The sequence below is a fragment of the Phoxinus phoxinus genome (assembly GCF_949152265.1).
Source record: "Phoxinus phoxinus genome assembly, chromosome: 17".
Lineage (NCBI taxonomy): Eukaryota > Metazoa > Chordata > Actinopteri > Cypriniformes > Leuciscidae > Phoxinus > Phoxinus phoxinus.
The window spans coordinates 28,012,688-28,032,430 of record NC_136892.1 but is presented as its reverse complement, the minus strand read 5'-3'; the positions used below and the strand labels follow the sequence as shown (position 1 = coordinate 28,032,430).

Below are 19,743 nucleotides of genomic sequence, written 5' to 3'. Positions count from 1 at the left end.
TGTATATATATATATATATATATATATATATATAAACAATTACACTAGCAGCCTAAAATGCAAAATAACAAGCCAAATTAAGGATAGTAAAAGTAATTTTCAAGCACAAATGTAACAAAACATTTGAAGTTAAAAAAGTTGTAATTCTAGGCTATACAGCATAAACAGCTTGTGAAGATGAAAATATTAAATACAATTATAAAATGTTAACATATTTTTGAAATAGTTTTATTCATCATCATTTATGTTGTTTCATTTGTGTAATGTGTTTTTGTCATTATTTTGGTATAATATTGTTTTGAACTTGTATTAAAACCAGACCAAAAATCCTAATAATCAAACTAAATCATAATAATTACTAATGTTAATGATAATATAGGGAACCCACAACATAAAAACATTTAATTATTTTGACAACTCAAATAGGAAATGAAATTTCCATTTCTGAAATGAAAATACACATTCTGACTTTCTCTACCCGTTATCATTGCTGACATGCTTGAAACATATACTTATTTGTGCTTTTAAAATAACGTTCAATAAGACCCCCATCCTTTTATTTGACCCTTTTTGAGGAGGAGTTCAAGCATTAATTCGTGGCTTTGTGTAAATCCGCCTTTAGTGTCCCAGCAGGCTGCCGTAGTTCTTACTATAAACACCTGATAAATACCTTTAGCCACTCTGGACTCACTGGGACTTTTTTCATTCTGCAATGAAGGTGAGAACATCTACATATTGCCTACATATATCTTGATTTTCGCAAAACAATTTGCTCATTAGATTTTTATTATGTAGACATAGGCATTTTATGTTATTTACTATATTGTTTAAGATCTTGACTGTACATTAGATCTTGTGCATTAGAAAACTTAGTAAGGGTAATGAGTGTGGCGTCATAAAATATGTATGTAATAGTAATTAATCACATTAAATATGGTCGATTGGTATATGCAATGTTTACAGACATAACTCACCTTGCTGCTTAAAACTGGCTTAACCCGCCCACGTGTTGCATGCAAATACATTAGCCTGTAGTATAATACGAAAATATTTATCTACTGTGCAAAATCCTGGATTTTGCTGTTAAAATCTTATATTGTAACACCGTGCTGTCATGTTTTAGTACTTGGGTTATTTTTATTCTTGGACACACAGCAGCGACGCAGCGCGTGTTTCAGTTGCGTGCTTCAGTTGCGTGCGTGCTCGTGTCGGTAGGGCGCGGGAGCGCGCAAGACGTGATTTCAACTCAGGTGACACTCGCTGCTGTCAATCACAATACAAAGTACTGTAACCACACTGAACCCACACTGCTGTAAGCTCTAAAACAATGCTGCACAGTTATAAATTATGTTTTATCTCCACTACAGACCCTGAATGAAGGTCTTTTTCTTCCTGTTTGGAAACCACCATGATTTTCCAGCATCAGGTAAAGATTTACTGTCAACAATATTTGTTACCAGATATGGTTCAATTTCACTTACTAGCCTACTTCTGCCCAAATTAAATCTTAAGGAAATTTTAAAGTGATAAATAAATAGAAATTAAGAAAAATAAATAAAAATATTCTGTTATTTATAAAACACGCAGTTGACATAGTTTTTAATTTTTCTCATATTTGTTTTTAGATTACAATTTAATAAAAGTTTGAGGTCTTAGTTTAGTATTAAAGAAATTAATACTTTGATTCAGCAAGGATGCATTAAATTGATCAAAGTGACAGTAAATATTTTTATATACTATGTACTTGTATATTATTTAAATGTTTATAATGTTACAAAATATTTCTATTTTGAAATAAATGCTGAACTTTCTATTCATCAAAGAATTCTGAGTAAAAATGTAGTAATACGTTGTAATAAATGACGTAAAATATTTTCAAATAGAAAACAGTTATTTTAAATTGTAATAATATTTTGATGAATGTAATATTATTTTTGTTTTTACTGTATTTTTAAAAAAATAAATGCAGCCTTGGTGAGCAGAAGAGACTTCTTTCAAAAACCTTAAAAATATTACTGACCTCAAACTTTTGAACAGTAGTGTGAATAAACTATATGTAGCATTTGTCTAATTAAAAGTACAAGTGTTTTACATAATATATTAATTAATAACATACAACTTTTTTTTGCTGAAGTCTAGTCCATCAGTGTGTGTATCTTGTGTAAGTGTGTGTTGTTGTGTGTTTGTGTTCTCTGGGTTTTGCCCTATGAGACGTAACTCTGGCTGTGATGCCACTGTTGTGACAGAAGTGGGCAGAAAGAAACTGGCTTGTGATCGACCCTGCTGTCCTGCATGGTGGACCAGGGGCTTGGAACGAGGCCGGATAACCCAACCCAGACCCCTGTGTGTGTTAGTGCCCATTAGTCTGAATCTGTTAGTTAGTCTGTTAAACTCTTTCCAAATGCTCCATTATTCCCTTAAATTGTTTTTGTATTTGAATATTTTAGATTCTAACTCTTCTTCATGAACTCTAGACAGACACTGAAGAAGTGGAGCTGCATTTTATATGGGTTGTGACTTAAAGTGCCCCTATTATGCTTTTTTGGATATTACAGTTGTGACCAATCCCAAAAGACTGGGCCGTCTGACCAATCAGAGCAGAGTAGACCAATCACAACAGACGGGACCATCTGACCAATCAGAGCAGAGTAGACCAATCACAACAGACTGGACCATCTGACCAATCAGACCAGAGTAGACCAATCACAACAGACTGGACCATCTGAGCAATCAGAGCAGAGTAGACCAATCACAACAGACTGGACCATCTGACCAATCAGACCAGAGTAGACCAATCACAACAGACTGGGCCATCTGACCAATCAGAGCAGAGTAGACCAATCACAACAGACTGGGCCATCTGACCAATCAGAGCAGAGTAGACCAATCACAACAGACTGGGCCATCTGACCAATCAGAGTAGAGTAAACCAATCACAACAGACTGGGCCATCTGACCAATCAGAGCAGAGTAGACCAATCACAACAGACTGGACCATCTGACCAATCAGAGCAGAGTAGACCAATCACAACAGACTGGGCCATCTGACTAATCAGAGTAGAGTAGACCAATCATAACAGACTGGACCATCTGACCAATCAGAGCAGAGTAGACCAATCACAACAGACTGGACCATCTGACCAATCAGAGCAGAGTAGACCAATCACAACAGACTGGACCATCTGACCAATCAGAGCAGAGTAGACCAATCACAACAGACTGGGCCATCTGACCAATCAGAGCAGAGTAGACCAATCACAACAGACTGGACCATCTGACCAATCAGAGCAGAGTAGACCAATCACAACAGACTGGACCATCTGACCAATCAGAGCAGCGTAGACCAATCACAACAGACTGGACCATCTGACCAATCAGAGCAGCGTAGACCATATGATCAATCAGAGCAGTAAACTGTTTCAGACATTGTGAGAAAAGAGGTGATGCTGCAATGTATATTAGGAGAAAAGCCTTGAATTCAAGTAAACCTATTGTAGGAGCCTCTAAAAAATTGTAGGAACCTTTAAAAAAAGCATAATAGGGGCACTTTAACACAGTACCCTGAACAGAGGTCAAAGGTCGACTGCAGAAGGCTGGACAAGTAAGTTTTCTTCCTCCAGTAAAAATACACACACACACACACAGAGGTGTTTTTGCTCCTGGAGGCGTTGCAGCGCAGCTAGATGTGCCGTGTCTGTGTCATGAGGCAGCATAGAGCAGAAGGCCGCCATAAAAGACTTTGTACACATAATTCCACAATGCAAAGAATGAGTGCCAGCCCTTACTAACCAGCATGAGTCTCTGATTCAAGGGGGATTTGAATTCCTGTAAAGTTTAGTTGGTCCTAAAATTATCTTAAAGACCTGACAAACAGTTTGAATAATAGCCCAATCTCATTTTTTTTATTTCCAAACAACTTTGCATGACTGTCATGCTGTTATCTGCAATATGTTTAGGTTTTAATTCATTCTAATTCAGTTAATCAGATATTTTGAATTTAATTAAAAGTTGTCAAAAAAAAATCAGTAGAGCAACAACAACAAAAATGTCTCAGGATTCCTTCTGCTGATGAAACCGTATGATTTTGTGAAGTGTGTGATTGTTACTTTCTCAGAAATGGATCTTTGCTTCAATATTTATTTTGCTCTAATAATTTCAGAAACATGACAAACCAAAATGTTCATCTGCTGCGTGCCACATGTGTCTGACTCAACTGAGGTTGTTGATCTCCACCTGCTCTTTGGGCCAGCTGAACAAGATCACATGACCATCACCCACAACATACTTCATTCTGATAGGTCAACTTTTTTAACGAGCCATAAATTGTACCGTTGTTTTCACTCGCATCAATAATCCAGTATCAGTTTATTTATTTTGGAAGCTGTAATAAGAGATAATCCAGAGTGAACTGGTCATTATCACAAAATAAATCTGTATTTTTTTCTCTATAATTGATCACAAAAAAAAGTAAAAGTTTGGGGTCATGAAGATTTAAAAAATAATAATATATATATAGTTTTATTCTTCAAGGATGCATTAAATTGATCAATGTGAAGCATTGTTTTAAAACATTCTAGTTCAGATAGATGCTGTTCTTGCAAACTTTCTATTCATTAAAGTGAATAGATCTGAATGCTGAGGTCTCTATTTTCAATATTAGGAAATGTTTCTTGAGCTGCAAATCATCATATTAAAATGATTTCTGAAGGATCATGTGACACTGAAGACTGTAGTAATGATGCTGAAAACTCAGCTTTGCACAGTAGCATGTTCACATTTTAAATATGAGATGCTTTAATTACATTCATAATTATGCTAAGTAAAATATGCTAGAATTAATATCTGCATCTAGAGTAAAATTATCTTAACTTTAGACTAAAGTCTTCTGTGATCATTTTTCTGCCATAGAAATATTGAATGAAATAAATGTAAATAAATAACAGCTTGTTTGAGGTTTGTTTTGAGTTTTCAGTCTTTGTCAGTGAATTTACATGTTTTGATCCTGTTAGTAACACATCCCTTTAAAGGTGAGGTTTTGGGAGGCCTCCTTGACTAATATATGCAGATTCCTTGTTTCTTTCTAAAGGTCAGATAAAAGGATACGTGCTTTTGGGTTTGTCCTCCAAGAGCTGTAGTTTTTGTGCCAGTGCTTCACCCAAAAAACAACAACATTTAATAAAACACACGTACGCACAATTCGAGTTTCAAACATTTACTAATCGTTGAATAATAGTTGAACAGAATGATGGAGGTAAAATAAGTATTTAAGAGCCTGAACAAGGCCTGATGCTAATTGTGCTGCTCTCCATACAGAGACACAGAATCAAATAAAAAACATGACTTAATAGTACATAAAATCACTTCATTCAACAACATGAGAAGCCTAGCACACACTAGAAGACATAAGCTTGTTGTCCTTTCAAAATCAACCCTCGCATAGGTAAAGTATGTGTGTGAATCAAGTAGAAGTGTTTACAGTATGCACACACACTTTCAGGTTTATATGCAAATATGTTTAACATACCTGCACACAGTCACTAGACCGTGATTCCTCAAACTGTACTTTCTGTTCAACACCATATTGTTTCATGTTAAAGGGATAGTTCACCATTTACTTGCCCTCAAGTTGTTCCAAACCGGTATGAGTTTCTTTGTTCTGTTAAACACAAAAGATGATGTTTTAAAGCATGTTGGCAATCAAACAGTTGATGGACCCATTGACTTCCATAGTAGGAAAACAAAAATACTATGGAAGTCAATGGCTACTAACAACTGTCTGGTTACCAGCATTATTTTAAATATCCTCTATTGTGTTCAACAGAACAAAGAAACTCATACAAATTTGAAACAACATGAGGGTGAGGTTAGTAAACGATGACAAAATGCTTATTTTTGGGTGAACTATCCCTTTACTAGTAATCATTTCCCAAACACATTCATACATACACCCACATACCCTGAGAAACACAGTAAGTAATCTCACCGTTCAAGCATAGCAAATCCCATCACAAATGCTTCAGACTTCTCAGAAAAGGAATATCCTTCCAGTAAAACTACAACATGAGATAAAGCATCCTCCTAGAATACACACACACACCAACACACCATACACTCTGTAAAAAGACATATATATATAACCTATACTCATTCCTTTAACTCATACTCATTCCAGTGTTGACGTCTTGGTTGAGTTGCAGTCATGACTTAAAAGGAGGGGTGCTTCCAAACTTTGCTAAAGATCCCTCTTGTTCCATGTGTAAAGTCAAAACAGGGGTGGATGTAGTTCACCCTTCAAGAAGCAACTCACAAAAACTGTTGCAACCAAAAGTTGCGTGTCTTGCTCAAGGGTAATACAGTTGTAGAGCAAGACTGTCCTCTTGCAAACTCTTTCCTTGGGTTACTACTTAATGGAATCAACCTTTTATCTTTGTGCTTACAGCCCCAATCCTTTTAACCAAAAGTTCACCGAGCAGGACTTTATTTGGGAAGAGGTTTTGCATGGTCAAAGAAAGTCCTCCAGTTGTCTTTGTTCTTAATTAGACTCTTAACTTCACCTTGGAAATTTCGGCCAAAAGAAAGAGACAGTTCCAATAGTTTTTCGATAGCTTTAAAGGGGTTTCAGATGTATAGAGTAAAATTAAACCTAGTTAAATAGAGGGTGGGGATGTAGAGCAAGATCAATCTCTCAGAAACTCTCCTTTCCTAGGTTTACTTCTACTTGGAATTGAACCTACTATTATTGTGCTTGCAGCTCAGATCCTTAACCAAACGTTGACCAAGCAGATTCAAAGTATAATTTGGGAAGGTGTAGCATGTAACATGTCAAATTGTTTTTGTTCCTTACTGGACTGGTCTTACTTTACAACTGACAAAGGTGAACAAAAAAAGTCTTCCGAAGGCGTTTCTATAGGATTAAAGGATCTTCAATTGATTCCCTTGATGAAAATAGTAGGTGGGGATGTAGTGCATGTATGCCCTTTCTTAGCATACACTATATTCTCTCTCAAAGATGATTGATGTTCGACAGATTTTAAGTCTGTAGTAGCTGACAGAGTTCAGCTATTCTGTTGGCCCTTCAGAGGCTGCTGTCCACTTTTGCTCTCAGGAAGTCTCCAATTCTCCTGCTCTTCGTTGCCTTTCTCTTGATCATCCTATGTTGGTCTCAAGAGTACTTGGTATTCGAGATCTTCTTCCACAGTAGTGTTTTGAGGTTGTTCAGAACAAGGGAATGATGCACCTCCATCTGCGAGGCAAGCCCGCTGAGAGTCACACAGGTGCGTAGCTGTTTCTCCAGGTCTTCCCTCAGGTCTGATGGCGCTCCGAAGAGTAGGAAGTCTTGCAGTAGCGCGCACACCTTGGCCAAGTTGGGCTGCACCACCTCCACATTGCACTGTCTTGCCAATCGGTCGCACGTCGCAGTACAATCTCGCCCATAAGTGCAGTCAGCATTTGCCTCGCAAGTTCTCCCTCGCAGGAACCCCTTGACGGTTGCCTCCGATGCTACGCTCTGAAGGTCAGCCATTTTGAAGTCATAATTTGCATTGTAGCCAACCCTTCTCGGGCTTGCGTCACATATGTAGAAGCTTCCGTAAACGCCATGAAACACCTCCTCCACGAACTCTAGCAGACCGATGGTTATACGAGCCCGGCGGGGCCACGCAGGAGCGAGCCACTGGTTTAGAGCGACACCCAGCGCCTCAGGAAATACTGGCTGCAGCCAGCCAGGCACCTCCAGCCTGAAGAGGGCGCTGTGCGCTACGTGTTCGGTCACGTAAAGGTCTCCACAGAAGCCCAGCAGGTGAGGGGCATGTTCTTTATCCTGCAGTGCCACCATCAAAACAAATTCATTGATCTGAAGCAAAGCCCACACGGATTTTGCCTCTGCTAATGAAACTTTGCCATCACCGTTGACATCAGCTAGAGAAATCACACGGGTTACAAGGGTGCCAAGAGACGATTGCTCTCCAACACTGTCCTGTGAAGGAATGAGAGGAAGGAGAAAGGGAAAAAATTAGGAGCAGGGAAAGTATTCATTCTAGAGAGCATTTTATTGGGAGAAAATCTTTATATGCATTTATGAACGAGATAATTCAAAAAAATGTGGGATTGTTTTTCAGTGAAAAAAAGAGAGAAGTAATTAATTTGCCAATTTTAGGTGTACACTATTAAACAGATTAGCTACCGACTTCGGTACCAAGTCGGTAATGAAATTTAAAAAATGTGACGATACCAGCTTTTCCCTCAAGAATTTTGAGCGCTGTTGAATGGATTCATAAACACCTCTGAATGGCCATTGCGTTCACACGCTCAACATATACGTCTCTGATACAATGATAAACGCTTCAAAAACATGTCTTCACCGAGCTCTTACACGGATACACACGGGAGCATTTGAAAGCAGGCGTCTATCAGCAGATCCCTAATATCTCCACTGATAGACAGATCCGCCTGCTTTCAAACGCTCCCGTGTGTATCTGTGTAAGCGCTCGGTGAAGACATGTTTTTGAAGTGTTGTTCATTGATTGTAGCCAATCACAGACATATATGTTGAGCGTGTAAACACAAGTGCCAATCAGAGACATATGTTGAGCGCGTGAACGCAATTGCTAATCAGAGACATATATGATGAGCATGTGATTACAATGGCCAATCAAAGGCGTTTAAGAATCCGCTCAACAGTGTTAAAAATGCTAGAGGGAAATGCTGGTATCGTCACATTTTTTACATTTCAGTACCGACACTATCCTCAACATTAACAGACATGGACTATGAAAAATGTATTTCATGAGATGTTTAAATTACAGTCTTTATCAAGTACACTTGTATGCGTGTATACTGAAGTGTGCATGGCCATTTACAGCATTTGTGTGGGTTTTGTTTAAGCGTGTGTGTTTGTTGTTCTCCCCTTGTGACACAGAAAGTGAGTGTATTGTTCTGGCTGTGACCTTTTCAAGCTCCTTCAGTTATTTTTGGCTTCTCTTCCCTGTTACCCCACTCCCTCCCCTGCCCTCTCTCCATTTTCAGCCTTCTACAAGAGAATCAGGAACAGCCGAAAGCTTAGAGAGGCTTAGACTGTCTTTAGCTCAGTTTCTGCTTTGCTCTGCAGGACATGAACATCTCAAATCTCAGTCACAATTAGGGCTGGGTGATACAGCGAATATTCTTCATATATTCCTGATCATTTGAATGGTGATTTAATTTAATCAACATTGAAATTCATGGCATTACATTTTCAACTTAATTTACAAAGATGGTATTATGCCGTGTGTCCACCAAAGCGTTTTTAGCCAGCTGAAAACGCTAGGCGCTCTGCTGAAAACACCTAGCTGTGGGCGCTTGAGAGCGTTTTGGCAGCGCAGCGTTTTTTCAGTTGAGACGCTTCGTTGCTATGATACAGAATATATTCGCAGCACAGTTTTGCTTCGTTTAGCTCTGCTGGTTGATGTCGTTGTACAGAAAGAATGTTGTGACAGTTGGGCGGTGTGGTATTAGTCCCGCCTCTCCTCCACTGTGATTGGTCGGTTGGGTAAAAAGTGACAGTGATGAGCGCTGCGTTTTACCTGAAGTTGAATATCTTCGACTCTCGGCGACCTGTAAAAAAAAGCTGAGCGCTTCAGCGTGAAAAAAAACCGTTCAGCTCCCATTGGAAACAATTGAAAAAATACGCCAGCCGCGTGAAAAAAACGCTTTGGTGGACCCACGGCATTAGAGAGGTCTACACGCCTGCACCACAACAGTTCAAGTTCAAGATAAAGATGTCAAGTTCTAGAATTTAAGGAAAAGGCACTTTAGAACTCTATGAGCATAAAATTGGTTTCTTTGTAAACTGCAGGTCTGATTTACTGTGATATTTGCTTTTAATGTGAAAAATGTACAATAAAGGAGGTGTAGTAGATGAAGAGACCTTGAGGAAGGAATGCAGCATCGCTCTGAATTCATCCATGGATGTTCCGCGGGTGGGTTTGTCATAGAGGTTGTTGTCATGCAGTAGTGGAGCGTCAGGACCCGTTTCTCCTCTCATGCTTTCATCAATACCACACTTCACCAACAAGGCTTTCTCCTTCCACACAGCACTGTACACCTGCACCACACACATATATATGAACAGGTGTGAGACAGATATATATGCCTATTTAGAACCATAATACAAATATAAAAAAATCACATTGTGACAATGAAAAAAAAAATCTAATCAAATAAATTCATTTAAAAATTTAAAAATAATATAGTAACAAAAAATTACATTGCAGTATAGGAAAATCACCATTGAGGATAATGCATATTTTAAAAAAAGGTGAATATAAAGTAAACTCAAGATGTATTACTTCAATGACAATTCGGGAGAAAAATTGTTACGGAAAAATTATGGAACTTTTTTGTTATGGAAAATAAATGTGATGCAAAAACCTGGAAATTATAATTTCTTATTTATTTTCTTTAAGAATCACCCATGCGTGTTTACCTGGTGTGTTGGTGACGTTGAAAGACAGTGTTGAAAAGACAGAGTTTTCTCCTCGCAGAGAGACTTACACACTGACCCCGAGATGATGCCTCTGCGGTAATGATCACACTAACACAGGAAAAGGACAGGCATTAACCACAAATGCTACATACTGTAAATACTATATCTTGCCATCTATTCTCCATTTAACATCCTTGTTCCAGCCACTGGAGGACAGACCTGCCAGTTAGAGGACAGATGGATCATGATGTTATGATGGATTGGTGCTTGGGCAGATAATGACCCACAAATGCACAGATCACTCTAAAAGCAGCACATTTACTTCTTCTCATCTGCGCCTTCTCTTCCTTCTCACTTTCATTTCTGATATCTATCAAAGCGACTGTCAGCATGCATGTTGCAAAACAAGAGCTGAAAAGGGCTTTCCTTTCTCTGGGCCTCACCATGAAACCAGGGGTACCCAATCCTGTTCCTGCTGACCGACTGTCCTGCGCAGTTCATCTCCGACCCTAAGCAAACACACCTGAAGCAACCAATTAAGGTCTTCAGGATCACTTGAAACTTAAAGGCAGGTGTGTTTGATTAGGGTTGGAGATGAACTGTGCAGGACAGTCGATCGGCAGGATTGGGATGTACAGATGTATATATTCTAACATCACTTTGAAAGGCGTTGAAAAGACTGGAAAACTCGTTTGATACAAGAGTAAATAAGAATTTTTTTGGTCAACTATCTTTTTAAGAAAGAATATGTGAACCCGGATCACAAACCAGTCACACTGGTATATTTGTGGCAATAGCCAACAATACATTGTATGGGACAAAATGATCTATTTTTCTTTTATGCCAAAAATCATTAGGATATTAAGTGAAGATCATGTTCCATGAATATATATTTTTTAAATTTTCTACCGTAAATATAAAAAACATTTATTTTTGTGAGTGAATGCCGCATAATCGACAAATTTAAAGGAGATTTTCTCAATGTTTCGATTTTTTTGCACCCTCAGTTTCCAGATGTTCAATAGTTGTATCTCTGCCAAATATTGTCCCATCCTATGCATCAATGGAAAGCTTATTTATTCAGCTTCCACATGATGGATAAATCTCAATTTCAATAGCTGACCCATGTGACTGGTTTTGTGTTTACATTGAGTTTACATCCTGTAGCTGAATATAGAATTTGTGATTAAACTCAATCACACAGTATAATTAGCCTACTGTTACAATAAAACTGAGATTATTTAAATGAGGTTTCTATAACAGCATAATTATAAACGGCCAACTCTCTCGCTTCCTCCTTTTCATTTTCCAGTTTCAGCAGATACTTTATGTGCAATGACTTCCTGTCAGAGACAAATACCAGAGGGTAAAACAGCATAAATATACCCCATCTGTGTGCATGTGCTGTATGAGATCGCACTGAGGTGTTTGTCAATCGCCCTGGATCATCATAAGACTCTCGCTCTCTGTCTTAAGTGGCAAATCCTCTCTATTCTACGTTGATTCCACCTAAGTGGCCGGGAACGGCGCTCATGGGAAGAGATGTCCAGGTCAACGTATGCATTATGGAGGATGCAGTGACTTACGATGAGCATGGTACAGACGTGTCCTCTGCAGAGCTCTGAATAAGAGGAATACTGCATGTAAATCACCCAGCTGGCCACCAGAATCCCAAACCACGCCACCAACAGGTACTTGACCTTTACTGCAGGTAAGCGGGACTGAAAGAAACATAAATATACACTTAACAATATTTCACATGACATATATAAGCTCTTGTTTACATTACATTTTTAATTTGATCTTATTTCCAATTTCATATGTGGAAATAAATTGGATAATTATCAGAATTTTTCAATGTGCAGTGTAAAAATCATTATTATTATAATATCAATCTTAACTCAACATTTGACATAGGCTACTTTGACTATATATCATACAATCATTCATAACCATTTCTTTCTTAGAAAGTATTCTAAGAAAAAAGTATTACACAGAAAGGTAAAATATTTTTAAAATAAGCTAAATGTAATATTTCAATTAAAATTAATATTAAATGCGTTTAATAATTTAAAATATAATATTTATTGATGTACATAATGAATCTTAATTCAACTATTGTCATAATTTTATGATATACAGGCAAATTATTTCGAATATTTTTTTACACAATAACTAAATTATGTATTACACAAAAATGTGCATATAAAAATATAGGTGCAAAATGTAATATTAATTTAAATATATATTTTTTTTTAATGTATTTCAAATTCAAATGTAATATGTATTGATGTGCATTATGTCTAAAATGTTTTGCTTTGAACAGTGAAAAGAAGACTGGAAGTCCACATTTTAGTTTTTCATATAATAAAAAAAATATATTCAATTACATGTTGAAACTTGATGATGATGAATATGCCAGGGTGGTTTATGCAGGATTTGTGCCACATTTAAAAGGTCATTTGAAAAACTTTTTTGATTTGAGCAGAAGATCAGAACCGTAACTTTGCTACTTTGAGAGAGAAAGATTTTAAATGGTCATTAGCATGTGTCCTAACAAGATTAAACATCTTCTCTTGGACAGTTTTCAGGTGTAAAAGGGCACTGAATGCCGAAGGCAGCAACTGTTCTCTGTCCTCGAGTGGGAAAGTGAGTGTGTGTGACTCTGTGAAAACCCACATATCTGATTACAGCCTGTTGAAACAGACAACCGTTATTAGACACCTAAATTCACTCTGTGTGTGTGTGTGTTCTCTGAAAACAAGGCCTGAACAAGCAAAAAAAATCTTCTTTTTTTTAACATTCGTGTCATGTAAAAATGTGCACTGAATTTTTCATTGAAAATGTACTCACCCACATGTTGTTCAAAACTCATATGAACAACATTTCAATTGAAATGACATGCAAATACAACTAATGGGGCTTTAGTAGAGATGTCGTTTGCATGAACGATTCATTGTTTTGAGTCAAATCTTTTCAATGAATCTATTGATCTCAATACCAGCCTGAGAGATTTGTTCACAAATTGACAACAGACGCCCGCATTGACAAGCTCTTGTGTGAGGGGGGGTTGAGATAACCACAACTTTGGTTTAAAAGAAAACATTTTTGATCTGTCTTCAGTCATAACTTATGGAAAAAATAGGGCAGACACTTGACAAAGATGAAACTTTATAGAGCGCATGTGTTGACCGCCTGCATTTGCGCACGTTATCAAATGGAGTAGGCCTGTACTTTGCTAGCATACGCTAGCGTACGTGTAAAAAAAAAAAACTAATTTAGAATTAGGGTTTAGTTTAGGGTTAGTTGCATGTAAGTATGCATAATTTATAGTCATTACTGCAGTAACTACATGTAACAAGGGCATTTTTAAATAAAGTGTTACTAAATTAGTCAGTTCCTTACACATGCCTTCAGAAGACTTAGAATATAAGTCATCCGGATCGCTTTTATATTTTATTAAAGGGGTCATGACATGGGTTTTTTTATTTTATTATTATGTTCCCTTAGGTGCAATTATAGTATTACTATAGTTTTTTTTACAAAAAACTTTTAAAATGTAGTGATTTAGGACCTTTTCCCACCCTGTTTCTCATCCTCTGATTCAAACAGTCTGTTTTGGGGGTGTTTCCCCTTTAAGAGTTCAGTGTTAACGCCCACTGTTATGATTGGCTAACGTCAGTGCCTATGCATCAATTATTAACGCCCACAGCCAGAACATTTGCGGATTCGGCGTATTTAAAAAGTAGTTTAAAGTTTTAAATACATTACTTACAGTTTGCGTCGTCGTTGTTGAGCCCAGAATAGTCGGCACAGACTTAACTTTGAGCAACAGTTTTCTGGCAAAGGCAGCATCATTTTGGGATTTGTTCTCAAAACAGTCATCCTTCAAATGTATAGAACAAACGCTTAAACTAACCCTGCGTGACCGAGACGTCCGCAAAAAATAAAGGGCATCCATTTTCCCCTGACGACTGGATCTTTCGCAGCGTATTCAAAGATGTTGTTTGTCCACAGCCAGGAACAGCACATCTGCGTGGCCTCGTAATTTCCCTGTACACAGACCCACTCGCTGTGCGTCGACTGAACACTTGTGAGGCGCGCAGCGCGCGGGCGCGACAATGATACGAAATGAGCGTAGTTGCTTTGCGCTTAAAGCGTAGTTGTCTTGTGCTGGAGGCGGTCTATATGCAAACGCTGGTACGTCACTTCGTACCGTGACGTCACTTCTTACCATGGATCCAGAACGAGCTGTATTTAGAGCTTGTTTAAATAAATTATTCGTTTATAATGGGGAGGACGTCTTAAGCTATGAAACTTGCAGGACGTTTTAATGGTACAAAGACCTCTTATATACCAAAAGATCAAGGCAAATTTGGTTTCTCATGTCATGACCCCTTTAAGCTTTTGCATCATTCTTGAAGACTGAAAGCCTCAGTTCTCATCCATTGTAATTGCATGGAATAAAACACCAGTACAACTCTAGTGCTTTTGTTTAAGTTCAGTTTTCATTCTCTTGTACGAGAGAAAAGAAAGATGCATTTGTCATCTGTGCCATCTTCAGTGCAAGGAGTTGACCTACACCGTCTCAAACGGTCACTTCCGCTGAGTGCACTTATGAAAGAGAGATCTTAGTGCGGATCTACAGAAATACTGTCAACATACGGTGTGCATTACTAGGCATCAGTTGTGTGTATGTGTGGACTGTGAGATTAGCTAAATATGGGGAAACAGTATATTAACTGCTACATTTAAAATGTCAGATCCTCTTATGATTTATGTAACCTGTCTTTTCACAATACAGACGAAGAATGCAATGCATATAAATCAGGAGATTCAGTGATGGTATCAATGGTCATACCATGCTATATGATAGAATAGGGGTTGACTGGGGCTCGTTGTCACAAAGACTGTATTTCAGTAACTTTTAGAAGTACAATTACACAAATGTGTGTTTTTTTACTAACAGAATTTCTTGATATGTTTACATGTTGCCTTTGGCATATTTGCTGTTTCATTGATATGTGTGCAAAATATATTTAGTATATTTTCACTGTGTGTGTATATATATATATACACTGACTGCGGTTTAGATTTAGCTGAAAAGCCTAAAAGTTATTTACTGGTAGGTTCCCCTTATGAGTGGGGCATGGTGTCACAAAATGTCAACATATTTCTGGGCAAAAATGTTTAGCCTAATAGCTAACAGAAATTGACTTTCAAAATTAAACCTGCCGTGAGATACTAGAGTAAAAGTTCCCCTTATCATAGTGCTGAATGACTTCCATTTTCATGTCTCGTGGCATTTACACAGTATTGATGGTAATGCAATGCCCAGGAAACATATTACCTTGGTACCATACTCAAAAAATCTGGTGATATACCATGGTACTTTTGTGTTACGGTGTTATTTCAATTTCTTTAAAAGGTTTCCCTAGGGAAATGATTCCCACACATCGTCATTCGAGTGAAGAAAGTTACCTGTAAACCCTTAGATAAGGGACAGAAGAGCACAAGGTGCACCAGCCTGCGTAAACTCCTCGGCATCTTCACAGTAACACTGAGATGCGCAGCACAAGATTCCTCTCCAAACACGCCGTCACTTTCTCATCTCGTTTTCTCCTTTACAGGCGACACGCCAGCGGTGTTCTCCGGCACAATAAAGAGCAAAAATAATTATTTGCTCTTATTTTATAGCCCTGTGCTTTCGTTTCAAGACTCAATCGGCCGTGCGATGGAGAAACATCCCATGCTGGTGGTGCTCGACTCAAGGGCACGCGCGCACACGTATCCATTTGCACGCGCTGCATCCAGAGACGCGCGAGCTCCAGGCATCATCCTCGCGCGACGAGATACGACACGGCCAAATATGCTTTAAAACCTAGCTCTGACATTTGCAAGATATTTAGACAGATGTTTGATTCTCCTTAAGATCAGCATGAATCGTGTGGAAGAGACGGCGTGAGAATGAGAATCACTGACCATCAGCTGGAGATTCGGCCTCTCTGTGACTCCTCATAGCGCCTTAAAGGGGAAGAGACCCTGATTTACACTGCCGACAGAAAACAAACAATACTGTCCCTTTAAATACGACTGATTACAATAGTATAAAAGAAAGATAAACATCTCTTTAAATGTGATAAAATACATTTATTTCGATTACAGATAAATACCTTTAATGTCGTTTTTTTAAAATAAAAAGACAACAAGCCTACTATTCCTTAAATTTGACCACAGACAATAGGATATGATCAGCCTAAGTGAAATATCCCTTTAAATGTGCAATTTAGAATAGAAAAATATAATACAAAATTCGATTTTTAAAAAAACTATCTTTAATTTCGCTTTTTTATTTATTAAAAGACAATATAAGAATACTCCTTAAATTTGACCAAAGACAATAATGATATTGCATGGATATTAAAATCATACTAAAATAGAATGACATTTTGAATAAAATATAAATAAAATAAATAATCAACAATATTATATAGAACAGAAAATAATAGGGAATCCCTTTAATAGAATAGAATGGAATTGAATAGAACAGAAAAAGATAAATCTATCATGAAAATCAGCTATGTTTAATAATAATTCTAGAAAATTTATGAATAATAGAAAATGAAACACTTCAATTCAATCAGATTTGAGTTATTGTCAGTTAGATATATTTAAAAAGTTACATCAGCGTGCAAAAACATTCTTAAAGGTACGGCCATAGCGGTTAAAAAATGCATTTATTTTGCGGAATAATAATAATAATTTTTTAGTTGTGCCTTGGCAAAGCCAAATAGATGAATATGGCTGTAGAATGGTTATTTCTCATAACTAACAAAAGAAAGATTTAATTACCCTATTGCTCATTAAACATTCATAGGCTTAAGAGGTATAACCAATTTAGATGAGAAGGATCTCAAGCTGACTGAGGATGTTGCTGTATATCCATTAATAGGTACTTACTTGAAAATAAATTCCAGCATGTCAACCTTTCTTGCTCATTGTGAAAACTAACCTACCACACAACATGCATGTGCCAAAGTAGCCGGAGCAACTTCTCTCTATTTACGGATATGACGAGACACAAACAGGTGAGTGACGTATGAATACAATTTCCTGCGAAAACCATCCCGCTATCCCCATAAACAAGGCTTACCATCAGGGAAAGACAAAAACAAAACTGATTGATGATGTATTGACTCATTTATATTTAGTTCATTTTGAACTAAAAAAAGTTACATAACTTTAAAGTGCTCTATGCATGTGTATAAAATGTGCAGGCCACTTTCAGGTTGTTGTTGTTGATTGTGTCCCACTGGTTGTCCTTGTTTTTTATTTATTTAAAAAGAGTACATTCACTGCAATGCAAATAAAGGTGTGAGTGCATGTGCAGTGTGCTTAGTTCTTATGTGACAAATAAATTACTTAAATATTTTTTTAGTAGTATTTTATATTTTATACTAAGGAAGTTAAAGGGATAGTTCACTTTAAAATTAAAATTCTGTCATCATTTACTCACCCTCAAGTTGTTTCAAACCTGTATTAATTTATTTCTTCTGCTGAACACAAAGAAAGATATTTTGAAGAATGTCAGTAACCAAACAGTAGTCTGTACCCATTGACTTCCATAGTAGGGAAAAAAAATACTATGGAAGTCAATGGGTACAGACTACTGTTTGGTTACTGACATTCTTCAAAATATCTTTCTTTGTGTTCAGCAGAAGAAATAAATTAATACAGGTTTGAAACAACTTGAGGGTGAGTAAATGATGACAGAATTTGAATTTTAAAGTGAACTATCCCTTTAAAGGCACAATTATGTGCAATAAATTCTTGCAATTCATGTTACGGACAACAGAGTGCGGTAAAGGTTCATGGAAAATTGTGCTAAAATAAATCAGAAACAATAAGGAATGCACAAGAAATAGTACATATATATATAATAAAACAACTCATCTTGCTAAATTTCTGGATAACCTCCATTATATAATGGGCCACAGTGTCTCATCAGTGTGGCAACATCTATGGGGACAAAGTTTAGCTCAAAATTGTCACCGTAGCTGGTGATGACATGATGTGCTCCCTTGACCATTACTCTCTGACGTCTGATAGGAAGCAGAAGCTCTGCTGTGATTGGCTGTTTAGCTCAGCTGAGAAAATGTCGACACAATTATTAGTCTTTTTGTGACATCAAAAGAAAACTCTTTCCATTAATCGATAATAAATATAAAGATTGTGGTCACTTTCAAGTGAATTGTTATTGTGTTGTGGAGGTAACAATTTTCAGATTGACATCTAATAAACCATACATTGATGCAGTTATGTTGAATGAAACTACTAAAGGGACGAAATAGCCTTTGTCCGGGAATACACACACACACACACACTGGCCCAGAGCTGACTGTGGTCAGGTCACATTTAAACAGCTAAATGACTCTGTGACCACACTGAAGATCTGGTGGATCAGATTACACACCCTGATTAATCATTTAATCTTGTTAACTGCAACTCCTTTCATCGGTAATCTGCCTGTTCGCTTCTCAACACTTGGCATCATGATTTTCCCTACTAGTATTTTAAAAGAAAATTTAAAACAAAATACATTTTATGGTAAATAGTTTTAAACCGCACATTGTGCAAATCAAACTGTAGCCTACTGGCTATATAGCAGGGTTAATGTACAAAAATATCAATGACACTATAACATAACACTGTGTCTGGTCTATATTGAATGGCTCATTTTTATTTTAGTGCACATAAAGGAGACCTTTTTAATATACACCGGATTTTTTTCTCTCTTTTTTATTAGAATATTATTTTAAAATCCTATAAAATAACCACAAAGATTTAGAGGAAAAAGTATGCACAGCATCGACACCTTTTCCAATAGTAATTTACATAATCAAATCAGATGTAAATACTTTAGTTCGGTTGGATCCGTGCTCAAGACTTGTTCCAGAAACTGGTCGTCCTGTTGACAGTGCTGACCATTTTCATAAGACACATTACCCCACATCCTCAACTGTTCCAGAACGTGCCATTGCGGTATTGAAAACACACTCCAAATGTTGCCACGATCTAATATGTTGAGTAAACTGTAGTTTGCACTTTGCAACAAACACACATGACAGGGAAATACAAGCAACCAGTACCCGGAAACACACACATGGGAGGGATTCAAACTTACAGCAAGCTCTTTTGAGCGTGGGGAAGTCCGAATCATTTGAGAGAATCGGTTCGTTTCAGTGAACTGGTTCAAAGAAAATGGTTCACTGGTTCAAATC

General features: G+C 37.3%; 1 protein-coding gene and 2 long non-coding RNA genes across 3 annotated transcripts; 2 read left to right on the top strand and 1 right to left on the bottom strand.

Moving 5' to 3' along the window:
• Nucleotides 1-1,180: 1,180 nt before the first annotated feature.
• Nucleotides 1,181-4,630, top strand: LOC306985198. Its single transcript, XR_013794761.1, has 3 exons — nt 1,181-1,250; nt 1,368-1,426; nt 4,160-4,630. It is a non-coding gene; the product is annotated as an uncharacterized lncRNA (long non-coding RNA).
• LOC306985199 lies at nt 2,203-2,586 on the top strand. The gene is made up of 2 exons (XR_013794762.1): nt 2,203-2,343; nt 2,475-2,586. It is a non-coding gene; the product is annotated as an uncharacterized lncRNA (long non-coding RNA).
• A 525-nt stretch (nt 4,631-5,155) lies between the features above and the next one.
• On the bottom strand, nt 5,156-16,522 carry dipk1b (divergent protein kinase domain 1B). Its single transcript, XM_079585923.1, has 5 exons — nt 15,944-16,522; nt 12,049-12,183; nt 10,463-10,570; nt 9,905-10,081; nt 5,156-7,975 (listed from the first exon to the last, which is right to left on the bottom strand). Exons 1-5 carry the CDS (start codon nt 16,007-16,009, stop codon nt 7,163-7,165), a joined length of 1,299 nt encoding a protein of 432 aa, XP_079442049.1. The 5' UTR covers nt 16,010-16,522; the 3' UTR covers nt 5,156-7,162.
• Nucleotides 16,523-19,743: the final 3,221 nt, after the last annotated feature.

What these genes read in the sequence shown, in the direction of transcription:
- dipk1b (XM_079585923.1), bottom strand. Translation starts at nt 16,009, where the DNA reads ATGCCGAGGAGTTTACGCAGGCTGGTGCACCTTGTGCTCTTCTGTCCC. An exon ending in CCTTATCTAAGGGTTTACAG is followed by an intron (nt 12,184 to 15,943) that starts GTAACTTTCTTC and finishes TGTTTCTTTCAG; the next exon opens with TCCCGCTTACCTGCAGTAAA. An exon ending in ACGTCTGTACCATGCTCATC is followed by an intron (nt 10,571 to 12,048) that starts GTAAGTCACTGC and finishes TTCCTGTGTTAG; the next exon opens with TGTGATCATTACCGCAGAGG.